Source organism: Miscanthus floridulus, chromosome 1 (assembly GCF_019320115.1).
Source record: "Miscanthus floridulus cultivar M001 chromosome 1, ASM1932011v1, whole genome shotgun sequence".
In the NCBI taxonomy this organism is placed as follows: domain Eukaryota; kingdom Viridiplantae; phylum Streptophyta; class Magnoliopsida; order Poales; family Poaceae; genus Miscanthus; species Miscanthus floridulus.
In genome coordinates this window covers 55,630,166-55,644,986 of record NC_089580.1, presented here as the reverse complement: position 1 = coordinate 55,644,986, position 14,821 = coordinate 55,630,166, and the positions used below count along the sequence as shown (strand labels likewise).

Here is a 14,821-nt window from a genome sequence, read left to right as displayed (position 1 = left end):
GCCTGGAGTCCATTGCAATGGCTGGTCCTTAACCGACATAGATAGGGAAAAAGTGTAACCAAGCTATGCCCCATTGGCCATAGGACATAACCTCTTACACCCACCAATACCCAAACCATATCCCTGCCTGGTCTCCATTTTTCCTTTCCACCATTTTATTAGGAGTGATCTTAGTAATCACCTATTGCGAGTAACGGCAGATTACCCACGCTACCAAAATCCTGAGCATAGCAGCTACTCGACCTATGTTAGTAGGACTCATAGGTAGGTATATCTATGCATGTAGTTTCCATAAAATTTCTATAACATAAATGCACATCATACATATATTCAGTGATCATTCAAAATAAGGGTTATGCACCAGGGCTTGCCTTGGGCAGGCGGGGTGTCAACAAAGTCAGCAACTGATGCCTCCGAGGCTCCCTCCTGAACAAGAATGTCCTCCTCATACTCTTCAATGATCTCCTCGTACTCTTGTTCGCCCGTAGGCATGAACTCTACCAACTCGTTATCTACATGCATGAAATGATGATGCAACACTTAGTAATACGGCAACAACAACTCTTAAAATAAAATACATCTGTTAAGCTACTAAACTAGCTCTACCGACTAAGACGCTACGTTACCTATCATTCCCACTAAACAGGTATGAAACATTTCATGTATTAACTTTAACAACTAAAGGAATCCCTATTCTTAATATCAATTTACTCTATATATGATAAATCAAGGAGTGCTAGCTACTCTATTTATCAACCTACTCTAGGGCTACAAAAATTACAGTGAGCACATAATAATCTAATGAACCTACTATAAAAATTTCATGGCTAAAGCTATCACCAATTTGCCACAAAAATTCCTACAATATTAAGCTAAATAATACTAATATTTCCTTAATGAATTAATGAATCAATGAATCTAACATTATCATAGCTAACTACAAACTAACTACACCAATAGATAGATAACATTTTTATGAACCTAACAAATTTTGTTTCGCTATTTTTGGATACCTACAACATTTACTATCATTTTCCAAAGATCAGCTCATAATTTAAATTAGAAAATCATCTACTAATCCCCTACAAAAAGAAAACTGAATTCAACCCGCGGCCCACTAACTCGCGGTGCGGCCCATGCCCGCGCAGCGTGCGCATGACCCATCGGCATGGCCCACGCGGGCGTGGCCCAACCGAGCGACAGCGGCCCATGACGGGAAGGCCCGCGTGCTATGGCTATTTTGCGAAAACGTCCTTGACCTACCGGTGAATCACCCTGAGACCCACAACACTATTCCTATAGTCAGCTATTTTACATATAAGCCCTCAAAACACACTGTCTTTACCACGGCCGGTTCCTCGGGCACCCGCGCGCGCACCAGCGCGACGGCGTAGGCATAGGGCGGTCACGTCGGCCAACCTAGCCCCTCCCCGCCCTCGATAGCGAGCCGATGCTCACCTTGATGCGAACGCAAGGCGATGGGCAGTGAAGCGGTGAACAGAGACACAGTCCTGAGCTCCCTCCATGGTGGCGGGCCTCCTGCAGTGGTGGCGGCCATGTTCCCGTGAGCTCAGGCACAACCGAGACTAAAGGTCTAGAGGATGGGCATCAGCAACTCACCTAGAACCTACCAGACATGATGGCTTGACCTGGGATAGGCTGAGTGAGTCTAGCCATGTGCGCACAGCAAACACGGTGACGGCCACAGTGGCGTGACTGCGTCAATGGCGCTGGGCAGGCAGTGCAATGCAACTAGGGGTGCGCACGGGGAGGACTACGAGGCGAGGCTAGGGGCACAACCAATTGGACTCGGGAGAACCAGACGGGTACTGCCCACGGCAACGGCGTATAAGCCTTTTATGGCGTGATGGTGGGCGTCGGCTCCAAATTGGAGTTTGTCAAGGTACGATGTGGCACGGTGCAGGGCCGGTAGGCTAGCTGGCTCAAAGACGGAGCCAGATGGGCGTTGAATTGAAAGGACACGACCTCACTGTGCCGGATTGAAGGCGCGGCCAGGGTGGCCCGACAACAGGGGAAAGAGGGGAAAAGAAGGGAATGGAGTCTGGCTGCTGTCCCGAGCCTTGGCGGGACGTGATGACCGCACCCAAGCAGTCATTGTGAGCCAGTGCAGCCAGGAGAGGGGGCACACCCGCACGGTTGTGGCGCCATTAATGGCGAATGACAAGCGGTGGCCTCCGCAGGGCCACGTGCACTAAATTGCGACGGCAGCGACGCAGAGGCGCAGGCGGATGCCATGGTGACAACATGGTGCAACAGTGATGGGACGGCGGTGGCTCAGTAGCACAGGCGGATGTGACGCAACACTACGGCGCGGTGATGACCCAGCGAGGCAGGCGGCAGCGGGCTAGCCAGGGCATCGGGTCTGTCGAGTGCGGTGGTGCACGGCGCGGGAGTGTACATGCTCTAGTAGTGCAACATGGCCTGGCACGACAGTGGCGATGCAGAGGTGGAGTAGAGCCGGCATGGAGCGACATGGGCAGCCACCAAAGCATCAGAAGCGATGTCAGCGGCAGCGCGCAACGCAGCAGTGGGGAGGAGCAGCTACGCGCCTGGGTAGCCAACCACCAGGACCAGCTGGACATGGCCAGACACATGCATGCTCGTGGCTGGTGTGCCATTGATGGCATAGGAGCATGGTGACCGCATCCATACGCGGAACTCGGCTCAAAACGTGCCATGCACGCTTTTTAAAGCGTCCCAAAAACCCAATTCGACGATTCAATTGCTAAACCACCTATTTCATACTCGAGAGGGCATGTTAAGCTACTAAAACAAGCCCTAATACCCCATCACACCTTAACCCGATTATTCTACAAAAATTGTCAAACTTAGCCTTGTCAAACCACTTTTCAAACTTACGAAACCGACTAAGTCCTGATCGGATTCGCGTCAAATTTGATTTCCAAGCTATTCGGTATACAAGCTAGCAAATTCCCTTCGTGACCTCAAGTTTTTCATCGTCACCTACCCGGTTTGTACTTCTAACTTTACTAAAATTCCATATATGCGTTCTATAGCATTTTCGCTTAGTAAAAATTGATTTAGAACCCTAAGTAATATAACTTGACTATGAAATGTAAGTTCCATTTCACGTTTCCAACAATTGCTTAAAGTTACAAAAATTGATTTACATACTATTTTACATACACTATCACATAAACATGATGCTCATGTAGTGTTTTAGCAAAAGATTTATAGTGTAACACCGAGGGTAAAAGATTTCCTCCGATTGTGCCATTATCCGTTGTCCGTGATAATAGAGTTCCGCCGTGGCGCACCCCCGGTGTTACATCACAAACTCTATTATTACGGACAACGACACGCAGTTAACCAGAAAAAAGTTCCTCCAATTCTGTGATGAATACCACATCTGCATCGATTGGGCCGCCGTGGCGCACCCTCGCACGAATAGGCAGGTCGAGTGCACGAACGACATGGTCCTACAAGGCCTCAAGCCTAGGATCTTCAACCAATTGAACAAGTTTGGCGGACGATGGGTCACGGAACTTCTCATGGTGCTCTAGAGCCTGAGGATGACCCCAGCCGAGCCACCGGCAACACGCCATTCTTCATGGTCTATGGTTCCGAGGCTGTCCTCCCTCTCGACCTCGACTATGGAGCGCCAAGGGTCAGGACATAAGACGAATAGGGAGCTGAGGCATCCCTCGAGGATGCCATGGACCAGCTAGATGAAGCACGCGACATTGCCCTCCTCTGCTCAGCTAGGTACCAGCAAGCGTTACGCTGGTACCACAGCCGTCGAGTGTGGGGTCAGGCCTTCAACGTCGAGGACCTGGTGCTTCGCCTCATCCAGAGCAACAAGAACCGCGATAAGCTCTCTCCACCATGGGAGGAACCATATGTTGTCGCGGAGGTGCTCCGACCAGGCACCAACAAGCTCAAGACCATCGACGGTGAAGTCTTCGTTAATGCCTCGAACATCAAGCAGCTACGTTGCTTTTACCCTTAATATACGCACACTTTCTCTTATCAGTTTCGCTATCGACTCCTCGATCTTTAGTGACACCTGACCCCTGCAACGGCAAGGGGTTAGGCCTCACTTGGCGGCTAATAAGAGCATATGTATCCGGTAGACATTCTCTGCCTGACCCTTTCTCACGTTGAGACCTGGAAATAAGGGTTGTGGAAACGAACGCTGAGTAAAACTGGTCGAACTGCAAGAAACCTATGCCCCAGCGGCTACGGTGTTTTTTGCTCACCAGCATGATCAGAGTAGGAAAATACTCAATCTCCCTGTGTCGATCTAAATCGCATATCAAATGGTCCCATATGAATGGTCTGTTAATCTCTCGGCCGAACTTTACTTAGTGTGTTCCTAGGATTGCATCTAATTTGAGAGGAATCAATGAGCAATGTTTTGCTACATACACATCAAAGAAAAGTCAACAGAAGCCATGAAATATTTGAGCAATAAAAGGAAACCAGCATATTACATGCCTAGAACAAGCCTTAAAATATTACTTGGATGACTTAGGAACATCTATAAAAAACATATAAGAATGTTCCTAAATAAGGAACTCACCATTTGTCAAAAGGTGAGAAAATACAAGCTCATTCCAAGCATCGGGGACTCCTGGAAGGCACCAGTGGCTGCAATCAAGTATGGTATTAGGATGACTCGAAAGGCCAATATAAGCATCACTTCTAAAGGCCCCCATGAAAGTAACATTTAGTATGGTCACAGGGACACTCATATTTGCCACAAAGGTGGGAAAATACAAGCTCATTCCAAGCATCTGGAACTCCTCGAAGGCAGAAGTGGCTGCAATCAAGTACGGTATTAGGATGACTCGAAAGGCCAATATGAGCATCACTTGTAAATGCCCCCATGAAAGTCACATTTAGTATGGTCACAGGGACACTCATATTTGCCACAACCGCAGCAAGTATATACCAAAATTCTCTCCTGTCATTTCCATTGGCCACAGTTGTAGGTTGATCTGTTACTTCATACACCTTTTGATTCAAGCCACTGTAAATGTGAAAAAAACACACTAAGTATGTACTTTCTCAAAATGACCTGCGCACAGTGCTTAATTGTTTTTTGAGTAGCCACATAGTCATAACGTAATTTTGAGGATGCAGTTCTCTATATCTTCATTTTGAATTGTACCTACTCCTAAAATTCAATAGGGAAGGAAGCAAAACCTCATTTGTATGGTACAAAAACACACCTCCAATGAGACGGTTCATATGTGCGGAAGAATACTCGTGTTCGCCTTAGATCGATTCTCTCTTTCACCCATGAAGCCCAAGTTTCCAATGCCATTTTGAGGGCAACAGTAAGGGATGTTTCCAGTTTAAGCACACCTCCAGCCTCAAAATAGCAACCCCTGTTGCAAAGATCAATCTTGGAAATCAAACATATATGAAGTTGACATCAATGCAAATCAAGAAATTACGATGGGTTTACACCTTATAATACCAATTCCATTGACAGGTACTCAGTAGGTACTGTACCCAAGCTAAGCATTGAAAATACTTAAAAATGACAAGTTTATTACTCTGTTGCCAAAGACTATACAAGGGGCATAAAACACGCACGCAATGGAAGATGAATTTCAGCAGCAGTAATGTAACAGCGAAAATTGTTGGGCTGCAGAATTAAAGGTCTGATCAAGTTCAAGCAATCTGAAGCATGCACTGGGCCGGTGGTGACCTCAACAAAATGCAAGGCACACGAACCTGGATGAGGAGCGCGTCCGTGGCCGTCCGCTATGGTGCCGCCGCACTTGATCCAGCAAGGACAGGACAGTTGCAGCCATAGGGGCACGCACGGCACAGGGAGAGAGAGAGAGAGAGAGAGAGAGAGAGAGAGAGAGGAGACGGGGGCGGGCTCGGCACTGAGCGCTGACGACCTAGGGTTTACTGTAGCCTGAGCGCACGCAGACCAGAGGAAGGAGGAGGCGCCAAGAAGGCAGCCACGGCGGCGGCCACCAGCGGGGCCCGCGCTGCGGCGTGGCGGAGGACAGCCACCGCCGGCAGCGGTGGTGTTCGGCGCCGTGCGGCAGGATGGCGGCCGCACCCGCGCCGCCTCGCTCTCGCACGCCGCATCGGGAGAGAGAGAGGGAGCGAGCAGAGAGGAGATAGGGAGAGAGAGAGAGGGGAGGGCACGCGGGGGGGAGGGGGAGGAGGAGGGCGGCAGCAGCTGCGCCGGCCCGCTCGCTCCGTCTACCGTCGCCCTGGCCGCATCGATCGAGAGAGAGAGGGAGCGAGCGGAGAGGAGAAGGAGGGCGTCGGGGTTGGGAACCATCGGGAGGGGGAAGGAGCTGGAAGGAGAAGCGGGAGCGGCGGTATATATCTGTTTCACCGGATTCAAACGCGAAGCCGGAGAAGTACAGGAGAAGCCTGGGAATCTCACGAGAAGTTTAAGAAGCCACTCCCGGCGAAATCGGCTTCAAGAGATCTGGACCATCGATTCGAAGATCTGACGGACCAAAAAATTTGAATCGACGTGGACATGCTGGCCTCGCGAGCTGGCCACAACGAATTTACACTTTAAATGAATGAAAACAATACAAATTGTCAGGCCCAAAATAGCCGTGCACTAAAATCAGAGTATTGAAGCATAGCTACCTTCCATTATACAGAAACCGACAATAACACCTCTGCTCCTTTTCCTTTAATATACTCAGTCAGCATAATTTTTGTCAATAGCATGTGGCCACGCAATTGGGTGACGTTTGGTTCAACCAGTAGCAGACCCACATAACACATTAGGAAAAAATTATGGGTAACTGTTAAAAAAGTCTGTTACCCAAGAACCATTTGGTTACCAAAAAGAAATTATTACCACTCGAATTGAGGGCGGGTTGCTAAGGACAGGCACTGCTAAGTGCTAATAGACATCAGATCGAACAAAAAAAGGTTCAGAGAAATGGAACATCCCAGCCCTCAACACTAAGCATGGAATTTAATGGGAGCAACATACATGTTATAGACTTATAGTCATAAATCATAAGCTCCCACATCAGAAAGCACTGTTTCTATGGAGAACCATTGCATATTGTTAACCACTTCGGAGAATTGCTCCAGAACTTTGAATTTCTAGGTTTCTCGAACATGACAAAAGCAATATGATTCAGAGGTACTACCTTTTGTATAATTATAACCGACAGCATTCATCAAACAAATCTAAATTTTATTTTATTTTTCAAAACCCTTACAGAAGTGCATGGTAAATTTAGACTTGGATTTAAGAACTCATGCTACCCAAAAAATCTGCATAGTAGCAGAAATACCAAGGCATCTAAAAATGCCATTTCTGGGTTAGTTAGTTCATCATGGACCGATCCATTGCTAATTCCCAGTACAGGTTAGACCTGATATTGCTATTTTAATTGCTATTGCTATTGCTATTGCTAAAAATGTCCCGGTGGGTGTTCGTAAGACCTGACACAACCTGGTTGGCTTTTATGCATAATTTGTAACTGAACAGACATGATTCAGTTGACGGCACCATACAAGTTTCCCAAAAAGTGCTACAGTAGCCATCACATCGAATCTTGCGATACGTGCATAGAGCATTAAATGTAGACGAAAAAAAAACTAATTGCACAATTTAGTTGGAAATCGCGAGACGAATGTTTTGAGCCTAATTAGTCCATGATTGAACACTAATTGCCAAATAAAAACGAAAGTGCTACAGTAACCAAATTCCCAAATTTCGCGAACTAAACACAGCCATACTGGCAAATGATGAAATCAGGCAGAGGATATTGACCTGATCAAACCAAACTTCCGAGTTGTGTATTTGTATATTGTTTCTTATGGTCAAGTGAAGCTTTCGGAATTGATCTCTTATAGTTTCATACTTCTATAAAGCTCGAATTACCTCTGTTTAGCCAAAAAAAAAAAGGAAACCCTGTATCTTTTATGACCTCACATTTCTGTCTGAAGTCTAAACCACGACATACTACAGTATCTGCATCTGCATAGCTGAAAAGTGTTAGCAGATAATTCAACGGGTTGTCGGTTCCTATTTCTTCACCTGAATCTCCTGATAGTACATTATCGTTCACAAATATAGGTGAAAATTGGTCCCCTTTCTGTTTCCCCCATGGGTTTTGGAACATGGGCATGGGGAAACCAGCTTCTTTGGGGCTATCAAGAAAGCATGGACAACGAACTTCAGGACTGCTTCAATCTGGCTCTAAGGAATGGCATAAACCTTTTTGACACTGCTGACTCGTATGGAACTGGAAGGCTGAATGGACAAAGCGAACGGCTACTCGGTAAATTCATCCTTGAGTTTGAAGGTAAGATTAACAAAATGGTTCCAGGAATCCAAGAAGTAATGTTCTTTCTGTCAGTCACAGTACTGCTTCAATTTTGTTCATTCGTACTATCCCAGGGACGATTAAATCTCCAGATGATGTGATCATTGCAACTAAGTTTGCTGCATATCCTTGGCGACTTACATCGGGGCAGTTTGTCAGCGCCTGCAAGTATTCTTCCGATTTGTTTGTTTCATGTACACCGACCAAATTTCACTCTGTTCAGTACAGACTTTCTTCAAAATATCTGGACTTACAGACTAGCACGAATGCTTTGCGAATTATTAAGCAAAAACTGAGCATAACCTAGTTTGAGCGTTTATGTGACTCATGGAGTGCCTATTTTCAGGTCTTCTTTGGAAAGATTGCAACTTGATCGGCTCGGAATAGGGCAGCTGCATTGGTCTACTGCTAACTATGCACCCTTGCAGGAGCGCGCCCTCTGGGATGGACTAGTTGAAATGTATGAAAAGGTCACTGAACTTTGAAACATCCACATCAGATTATCAAGCCATGACATTGTTGAAATTACTGAGCTTCACTCTATGCAGTCAGTTAGGCACACATTCTGACTGCATGTTGTGCTTCTTAGGGTCTCGTAAGTGCTATCGGCGTCAGAAACTACGGGCCAAAGCAGCTTCTGAAGATCCACAGCTATCTAGCTTCTAAAGGAGTTCCCTTGAGCTCAGCTCAGGTACCTGCAGGAAACTGTTAGCTCTGTATGTTTATATAACTCCCAATTCAGTATTGCATCATCTGAATTCTGAAAGCACTTAGTCATACAGGTTCAGTTCTCACTACTGAGCATGGGTGAGGATCAGATGGAACTGAAAACTGTGTGTGATTCATTGGGCATTCGTCTCATCGCATATAGTCCGCTTGGATTAGGAATGCTCACTGGGAAGTATGATGCTTCTAACCTCCCAAAAGGACCAAGGTGATCAGATTGGGATTGAGAGCTTCTTCTTCTTTTTCTTAACTCTTGTTTCGATAGTTGATGAGACATGAGTGCACGTTTTCAGGGTCTGTTTATCTGTACTCTGCTCTGCAGGTCAGTGCTGTTCCGACAAATTCTTCCTGGACTGGAGTCTTTGCTGTCTTGCCTGAGAAGGATTGCCGAAAAGAAGGGGAAAACCATGTCTCAGGTAAGCGCTTACCGAGTGCAGAACGGCTTGCTGAACGATTCTATGATCGTACCAGCATATCACAACTACAAGACAATAGATCATCAAAGTGTTCCTCATAATCCGAAGATGACGCCATTCTACCAACGCAGGTGGCCATCAACTGGTGCATCTGCAAAGGCACAATTCCTATCCCAGGAGTTAAAACTGTCAGGCATGTCGAGGAGAACCTGGGCGCACTCGGCTGGAGGCTGAGTTCTGCTGAGATCGCAGAGCTTGAGTCCGCGGCGATGGCAGCTCCGAAGAAGATGGTCCAGAATGTCTTCCAGACTGCCTGATCATGTGCAGGAATCTGAGTGTCAATACCAAACACAGGATGATTTTGAACCTGAATCTCAGTACCAAATATGACCAGACAATGGTGTCAGATGAGAGCAGAGGGGCGGTTTCTTTGCTGAGTTCAGATTTCCACTGGCAGCAAACCCTGCTCACTGATCTAAATAGTTTTCCAGTATGCAGATATGAAGAAGCTGCGTCTGCGTGTATGCATGTTTCTGCAACAATCATTCTGAAAGTCTGAAACAGGACAGCCGTGATTCATAGAGATTGAGGAGGAAACCGTTAAAGACGCATCCCATTTATTGAGGTTCACTCCCGAAGTTCCCCAGAGATCAAGCCGCTTGCACTGGCATATCCATCTGAACCAGAGGGATCAGACGGTGGTGTTTAACCTTACTTCAATGGTACTACTACTATATACACGAACACGACACAAGTCCATATCACCATGCATGCACACTCGGAAGTCGGAAGCGCAGGCGTCAGTGCTTGCGGTGGTTGTTGCTGGCGGCGTCGGTGCCGTCGCGGTCGGCGGCGCCCTTGAGGTTGAGGTGGTGCGTCGGCGGCTGCATGAGCACGAGCGCGCGCTCGAACTGCGCCCAGCGCTGCTCCAGCGTGCCGTTGTATCCCACGGACATGCGGACGAGGCCCGGGGAGATGCCCGCGCGCGCGCGGTCCTCGGGCGGCATCTCGCTGCTGGTGCTGCTCCCGGAGCAGGACATGAGCGTCTCGTAGTAGCCCAGGCTGACGGCCATGAGGCCGAACTGGGTGGTGTTCTGGAGGTGGTGCATCAGGCGGTTGGCGCGCTCCTCGGTGCCCATGTCGAGGCACAGCATCCCGCCGGAGCCGTACCCAGGGTTGCCCACGCCGGCCAGGCGCGCGTGGTGCGGGTGGTCGGGGAGGCCCGGGTACAGCACGCGCAGGCCCAGCCGCTGCATCCGCGTGGCGAACGCCAGCGCGCGGCGCGAGTGCTCCTGGATCCGCAGCGGCAGGTGCGGGAGGCGCTCTGACAGCTCGAACGCCACCTTGGCGTTCATCGTGGGGCCCAGCAGCATCAGCGCCCCGTCCTGCAGGTCCATCATCGCGTTCACCAGGCTCGCCGGCCCGCAGATCGCGCCTGCAAAGAGCGTACGTACACCATTTATTTAGCACATCAAGGTCAAGGTCAAGGTCAAGGTCAGATGATCGAATGAATGAACAGACGCTACCATCAGATTCAAATTCAATTCGCTGCGTCGCAGGTTTGCTGTTTCGTTGCGCTTTGCCCTGACGGCTTTGGCCGGACTCGGTCTCGAGCACCTCAGACCCCACGCACGCGGCAAGGCGTGATGGAGGCCTGGCCAGGCCACAAGCAGGCACGGTCAGGTCTTGGCGGGATGCCGTTTGTACGTACGTGGAAGGGCCAGAGTCAGGACAAAAGCCACGCACGCAGTGCGCTACTCCTGCTGTGGGTCGCACACCGATGCATTATTGAACGAGTGGGGTGCAACGCAACGAAGAAAAGTTGCAAGGAAAAGGTGCGCCAGACAAAATGATTAGACACGAGGCGTCTTGCGATCGGCAGAGGATATATGGATCGGCCATGGGGAGGCCCCGCCGCCCCTGGCTTAGCTTGGCCAGACCTGACGTGCAACACATGGAGCGTGCGTGCCAGGCACAGACGGAGGGGTAGCAAGCGGAGCTTAAGCTAAAGATGGGGTGGGTCGCCACGTCACGTTCCAGCGGCAGGAGACTCTAGCTAAGTAGGTGAGCCCAGCTGCGCCTGCGTGACTCAGTGCCTTGTCGCTTGGGGCCTCGACTCCTTTCGTCGTGGTCGCCGTTGCCACATGGGGGGTGAGAGCCATGGTCGAGTGTAACGTTACTGTTGTCATGCTCAAAGACAAGGGAGTGGCTGGAGTTCTCCAAAAAAGAAAGACAAGGAAGTGGCTGTGAGTGAGTGTGTGTCACTGGGCGCTCTCATGCGCGTCAACATTTTGTTTTGGTAGTTCAGTTAAAAGTAGAGGGTGAATACTGCAGCAGAGTTTGTCTAGTAGAGAGTGCACATCAACGTAGTGATCTGAGCCCAGCAAAACCCTGACTTCGGAATTTTCCTAAATGGTTTTAGCCAAATACTATGACTAAATAGGTTTTAGCTAGCTAGTCACTAAATTATTGCTAGAAGGGACTAAAAGGGACTAAACCTCACATTTTAGTCACATCGGAGCTAAACATCCCGACTAAAAGGCTTTTTCTAGTATCTTTTATTCATCCAAACCAAACACTCAGTGACTAAAGTTTAGTCCCTGATTTAGGTGACTAAAATTTAGAGGACGAAACCAAACATGACATAAACAACTTAAAAAGCGCACGTGCTTCCTCTGTTACCAAATTGATCCACGGCTGCTGGAGATATGTTTGCTTCAACTTATCAGCCATGTTATACTATTTTTTCTCACAACAAATCAGCAAACAGTATTTTTCAGCCTGGCTTTTCAGCAAAGCGAAATGATGGACTCATGTGTCATGTCGTAATCACTGATGTACGGTCTGCTGATTTCTGCTATTACCCCGGCACTAAGTTTTATTATGTTATAATCTGCTAGACCGGTAATTTCTTTTGACATTTTTCCCATGTAGAATATCCCCCAGCCCCCGGCCAGAGATTCCATGTGACCAAGGACGGCTACGGCTAGCTTTGGAGGTCCCAGCTTCACTGGAACACACTCACGTAACCGTACAGGACAAATACGACGGTCGACTGGTACGTATCTACTACTCGTAATCTCGTATATGCAACAACGCTTAAGATAGAGTTATTAATAATTTTCTAAGTGCAATTTGCAAGTGCTGTAATAATTAATTAACCATGCATGCATCCCGCTAATGCAGCGCCAGCGCGTCGTAGAACGTCCATTTCGCAGCTAGATAGGAGTAAATTCCAACCACAGACTGTCAGTGAGGCGTTTCTAATTTGTCGTCGCATGCACACGCCGATGACGACGCGGAGAGGATCGGAGGGAGGCTAGGACGTGTCCTTACCGGCGATGATGTCGGCGCCACCGCTGATGAACTTGGAGACGCTGTGGACGACGACGTCTGCGCCGAGGCGCGCGGGCGAGACCACCACGGGGGTGAAGGTGTTGTCCACCACAAGCTTGGCACCGGCCTCGTGCGCCACCCGCGCCAGCATGGGGATGTCGGCCACGGCCAGCGTCGGGTTGGACATGGTCTCCACGTACACCACCCGCGTCTCCCCCGGGACCACCGCGGCGCGCACGGCGGCCTCGTCGTCGGCGTCAACGAAGGTGGCGCGCACCCCGGAGGTGCGCGGCAGGAACCGGGCCAGCAGCGCGTGGGTGCCGCCGTACAGGCACCGCGACGCCACCACGTGGCCGCCGGCGCCCACCAGCTGCATCAGCACGGCGGAGATGGCGGACATCCCGGACGCCGTGCAGTAGGCTGCCTCGGTCCCCTCCAGCGCCGCCATCTGCCGGCCCAGCGCCAGCACCGTCGGGTTGAAGTGCCGGCTGTAGATGTACATGTCGCCGCGGTCGGGGCCCAGCTCGCCCGCGAAGAGGCGGCGCATGGTGTCGGGCTCCATCACCGTGAATGTCGCCGACGCCTCGATGGACATGTTCACGCCGCCGTGCTCGCCGAACTCGTGCCGCACCGAGGCCAGCGCCGCCGCCGGGTCCGCCTCCCGGCGGCGCGCCTTGGGCTTCTCGTCGGCGACGGTTCCGTTGTTGCCGTCGCCGAACCCGTCGTTGCCACCGAACGGACGCTTCAGGGTGACCAGCTCGGAGGCGGCGGCCATAGTCTGGGCCATTGGGATGGGAGCGTACGCGTCGTGCGTGCGTTGCAGAGGAGCAGGAGATCGGGCTCGGGAATGGACTGGGTTCAGAGCGGTGCGGGGAACGGAACACAAGGTGGTGAGCAATTTATAGGCGATGCCAGGATCTTCTGTGGCTGAGGGTACTCTCGGTGCCGTGGACGGCTGTGAGCCGCCGGCCGCGGGCGCGGAGCAACGGACGGTGGATGGAGTGGGGTATGAATCGGGCCCATTCCACGGTCAGGTGAGGAGGCTACAGTATGTAACGTCGGGATGCTATCTTCATGCCAAGTGTACCGTCTTAACGTTGTAATAGGCTGCAATTGATTTAGTTTTGAAAGCTTTAGATTGCAGTGGTAAAATCAGATTCTGATTATTGCAGTGTAGTATCTCCAGCCAAATCTGATTAACGCAGTGTATCTCCAGCCAAATCAGATTCAATTAAAATTAAATAAATTCTAAGATCTAGATTAATAAATACTATTCCTTCCATCCCAAATTATAATACGTTTTGGATTTCCTAAATTCATAGTTTTTTATATGCACTTAGATATACTCCATTCGTCCCAAAAAGAGTGACGTTTTTTACTTTCAGACATCTAGTGATAAAACAATTCATAACAAAATATATGATATTTATATAAAACATTTGAATAAGACGGATGGTCAAACAAGCGTTTCTAGATATATTTCTTTTACTATATATCTAGACATAATGTATATCTAAGTACATACAAAAGTCATGTATCTATAAATGCCAAAATATGAGTGATGCGGCGCGCATGGACTCAGGCTGGATTGGACCAGCATGACATGGTGTCAGGTGAGCTGGTTTAGTAACTTTGAGCTTATTAATGATGACTTTATTGTGGTTGATGGTTGCTCTTGTAATGGTCATAGTTATGTCTGTAGCTACTAGTAATTCTTATGGTTATGACTGCGGTTAGTGGTAACTGATGAACGCCTTCACGACGTCTAGGTTCATCCTCCACCCTTTGACTTCCATCTCTCGTGCCTATAAGAGGGGTGCTCGCCTTTAGTCTCGCGCGTGAACATGCACATATGGCAACGTCTTTCTTCTGTTGTTGCTTTCTAGTTTCCCCGTCCCAGCTCTTGCGTGCACAGGCATTGGTACAGCAGGCATGTGAACCAATGCCCGTCTGCGACACCTGTTTGGGTGTACGGGTGAATCAGTTTTTTAGGAGCGCATCACTGCATGACTACTCACACCT

General features: G+C 49.2%; 2 protein-coding genes across 2 annotated transcripts; one reads left to right on the top strand and one right to left on the bottom strand.

The window, feature by feature from the left end:
- The first annotated feature begins 1,724 nt into the window (after window positions 1–1,724).
- LOC136457131 (pyridoxal reductase, chloroplastic-like) lies at window positions 1,725–9,916 on the top strand. The gene is made up of 8 exons (XM_066457178.1): window positions 1,725–1,826; window positions 8,072–8,300; window positions 8,396–8,489; window positions 8,668–8,791; window positions 8,911–9,012; window positions 9,104–9,255; window positions 9,370–9,463; window positions 9,595–9,916. Exons 1-8 carry the CDS (start codon window positions 1,725–1,727, stop codon window positions 9,778–9,780), a joined length of 1,083 nt encoding a protein of 360 aa, XP_066313275.1. The 3' UTR covers window positions 9,781–9,916.
- A 140-nt stretch (window positions 9,917–10,056) lies between these two features.
- On the bottom strand, window positions 10,057–13,666 carry LOC136523419 (methionine gamma-lyase-like). Its single transcript, XM_066517130.1, has 2 exons — window positions 12,800–13,666; window positions 10,057–10,898 (listed from the first exon to the last, which is right to left on the bottom strand). The coding sequence occupies exons 1-2, from the start codon at window positions 13,584–13,586 to the stop codon at window positions 10,264–10,266; spliced, it is 1,422 nt and encodes a 473-aa protein (XP_066373227.1). The 5' UTR covers window positions 13,587–13,666; the 3' UTR covers window positions 10,057–10,263.
- Between the last annotated feature and the right edge of the window lie 1,155 nt (window positions 13,667–14,821).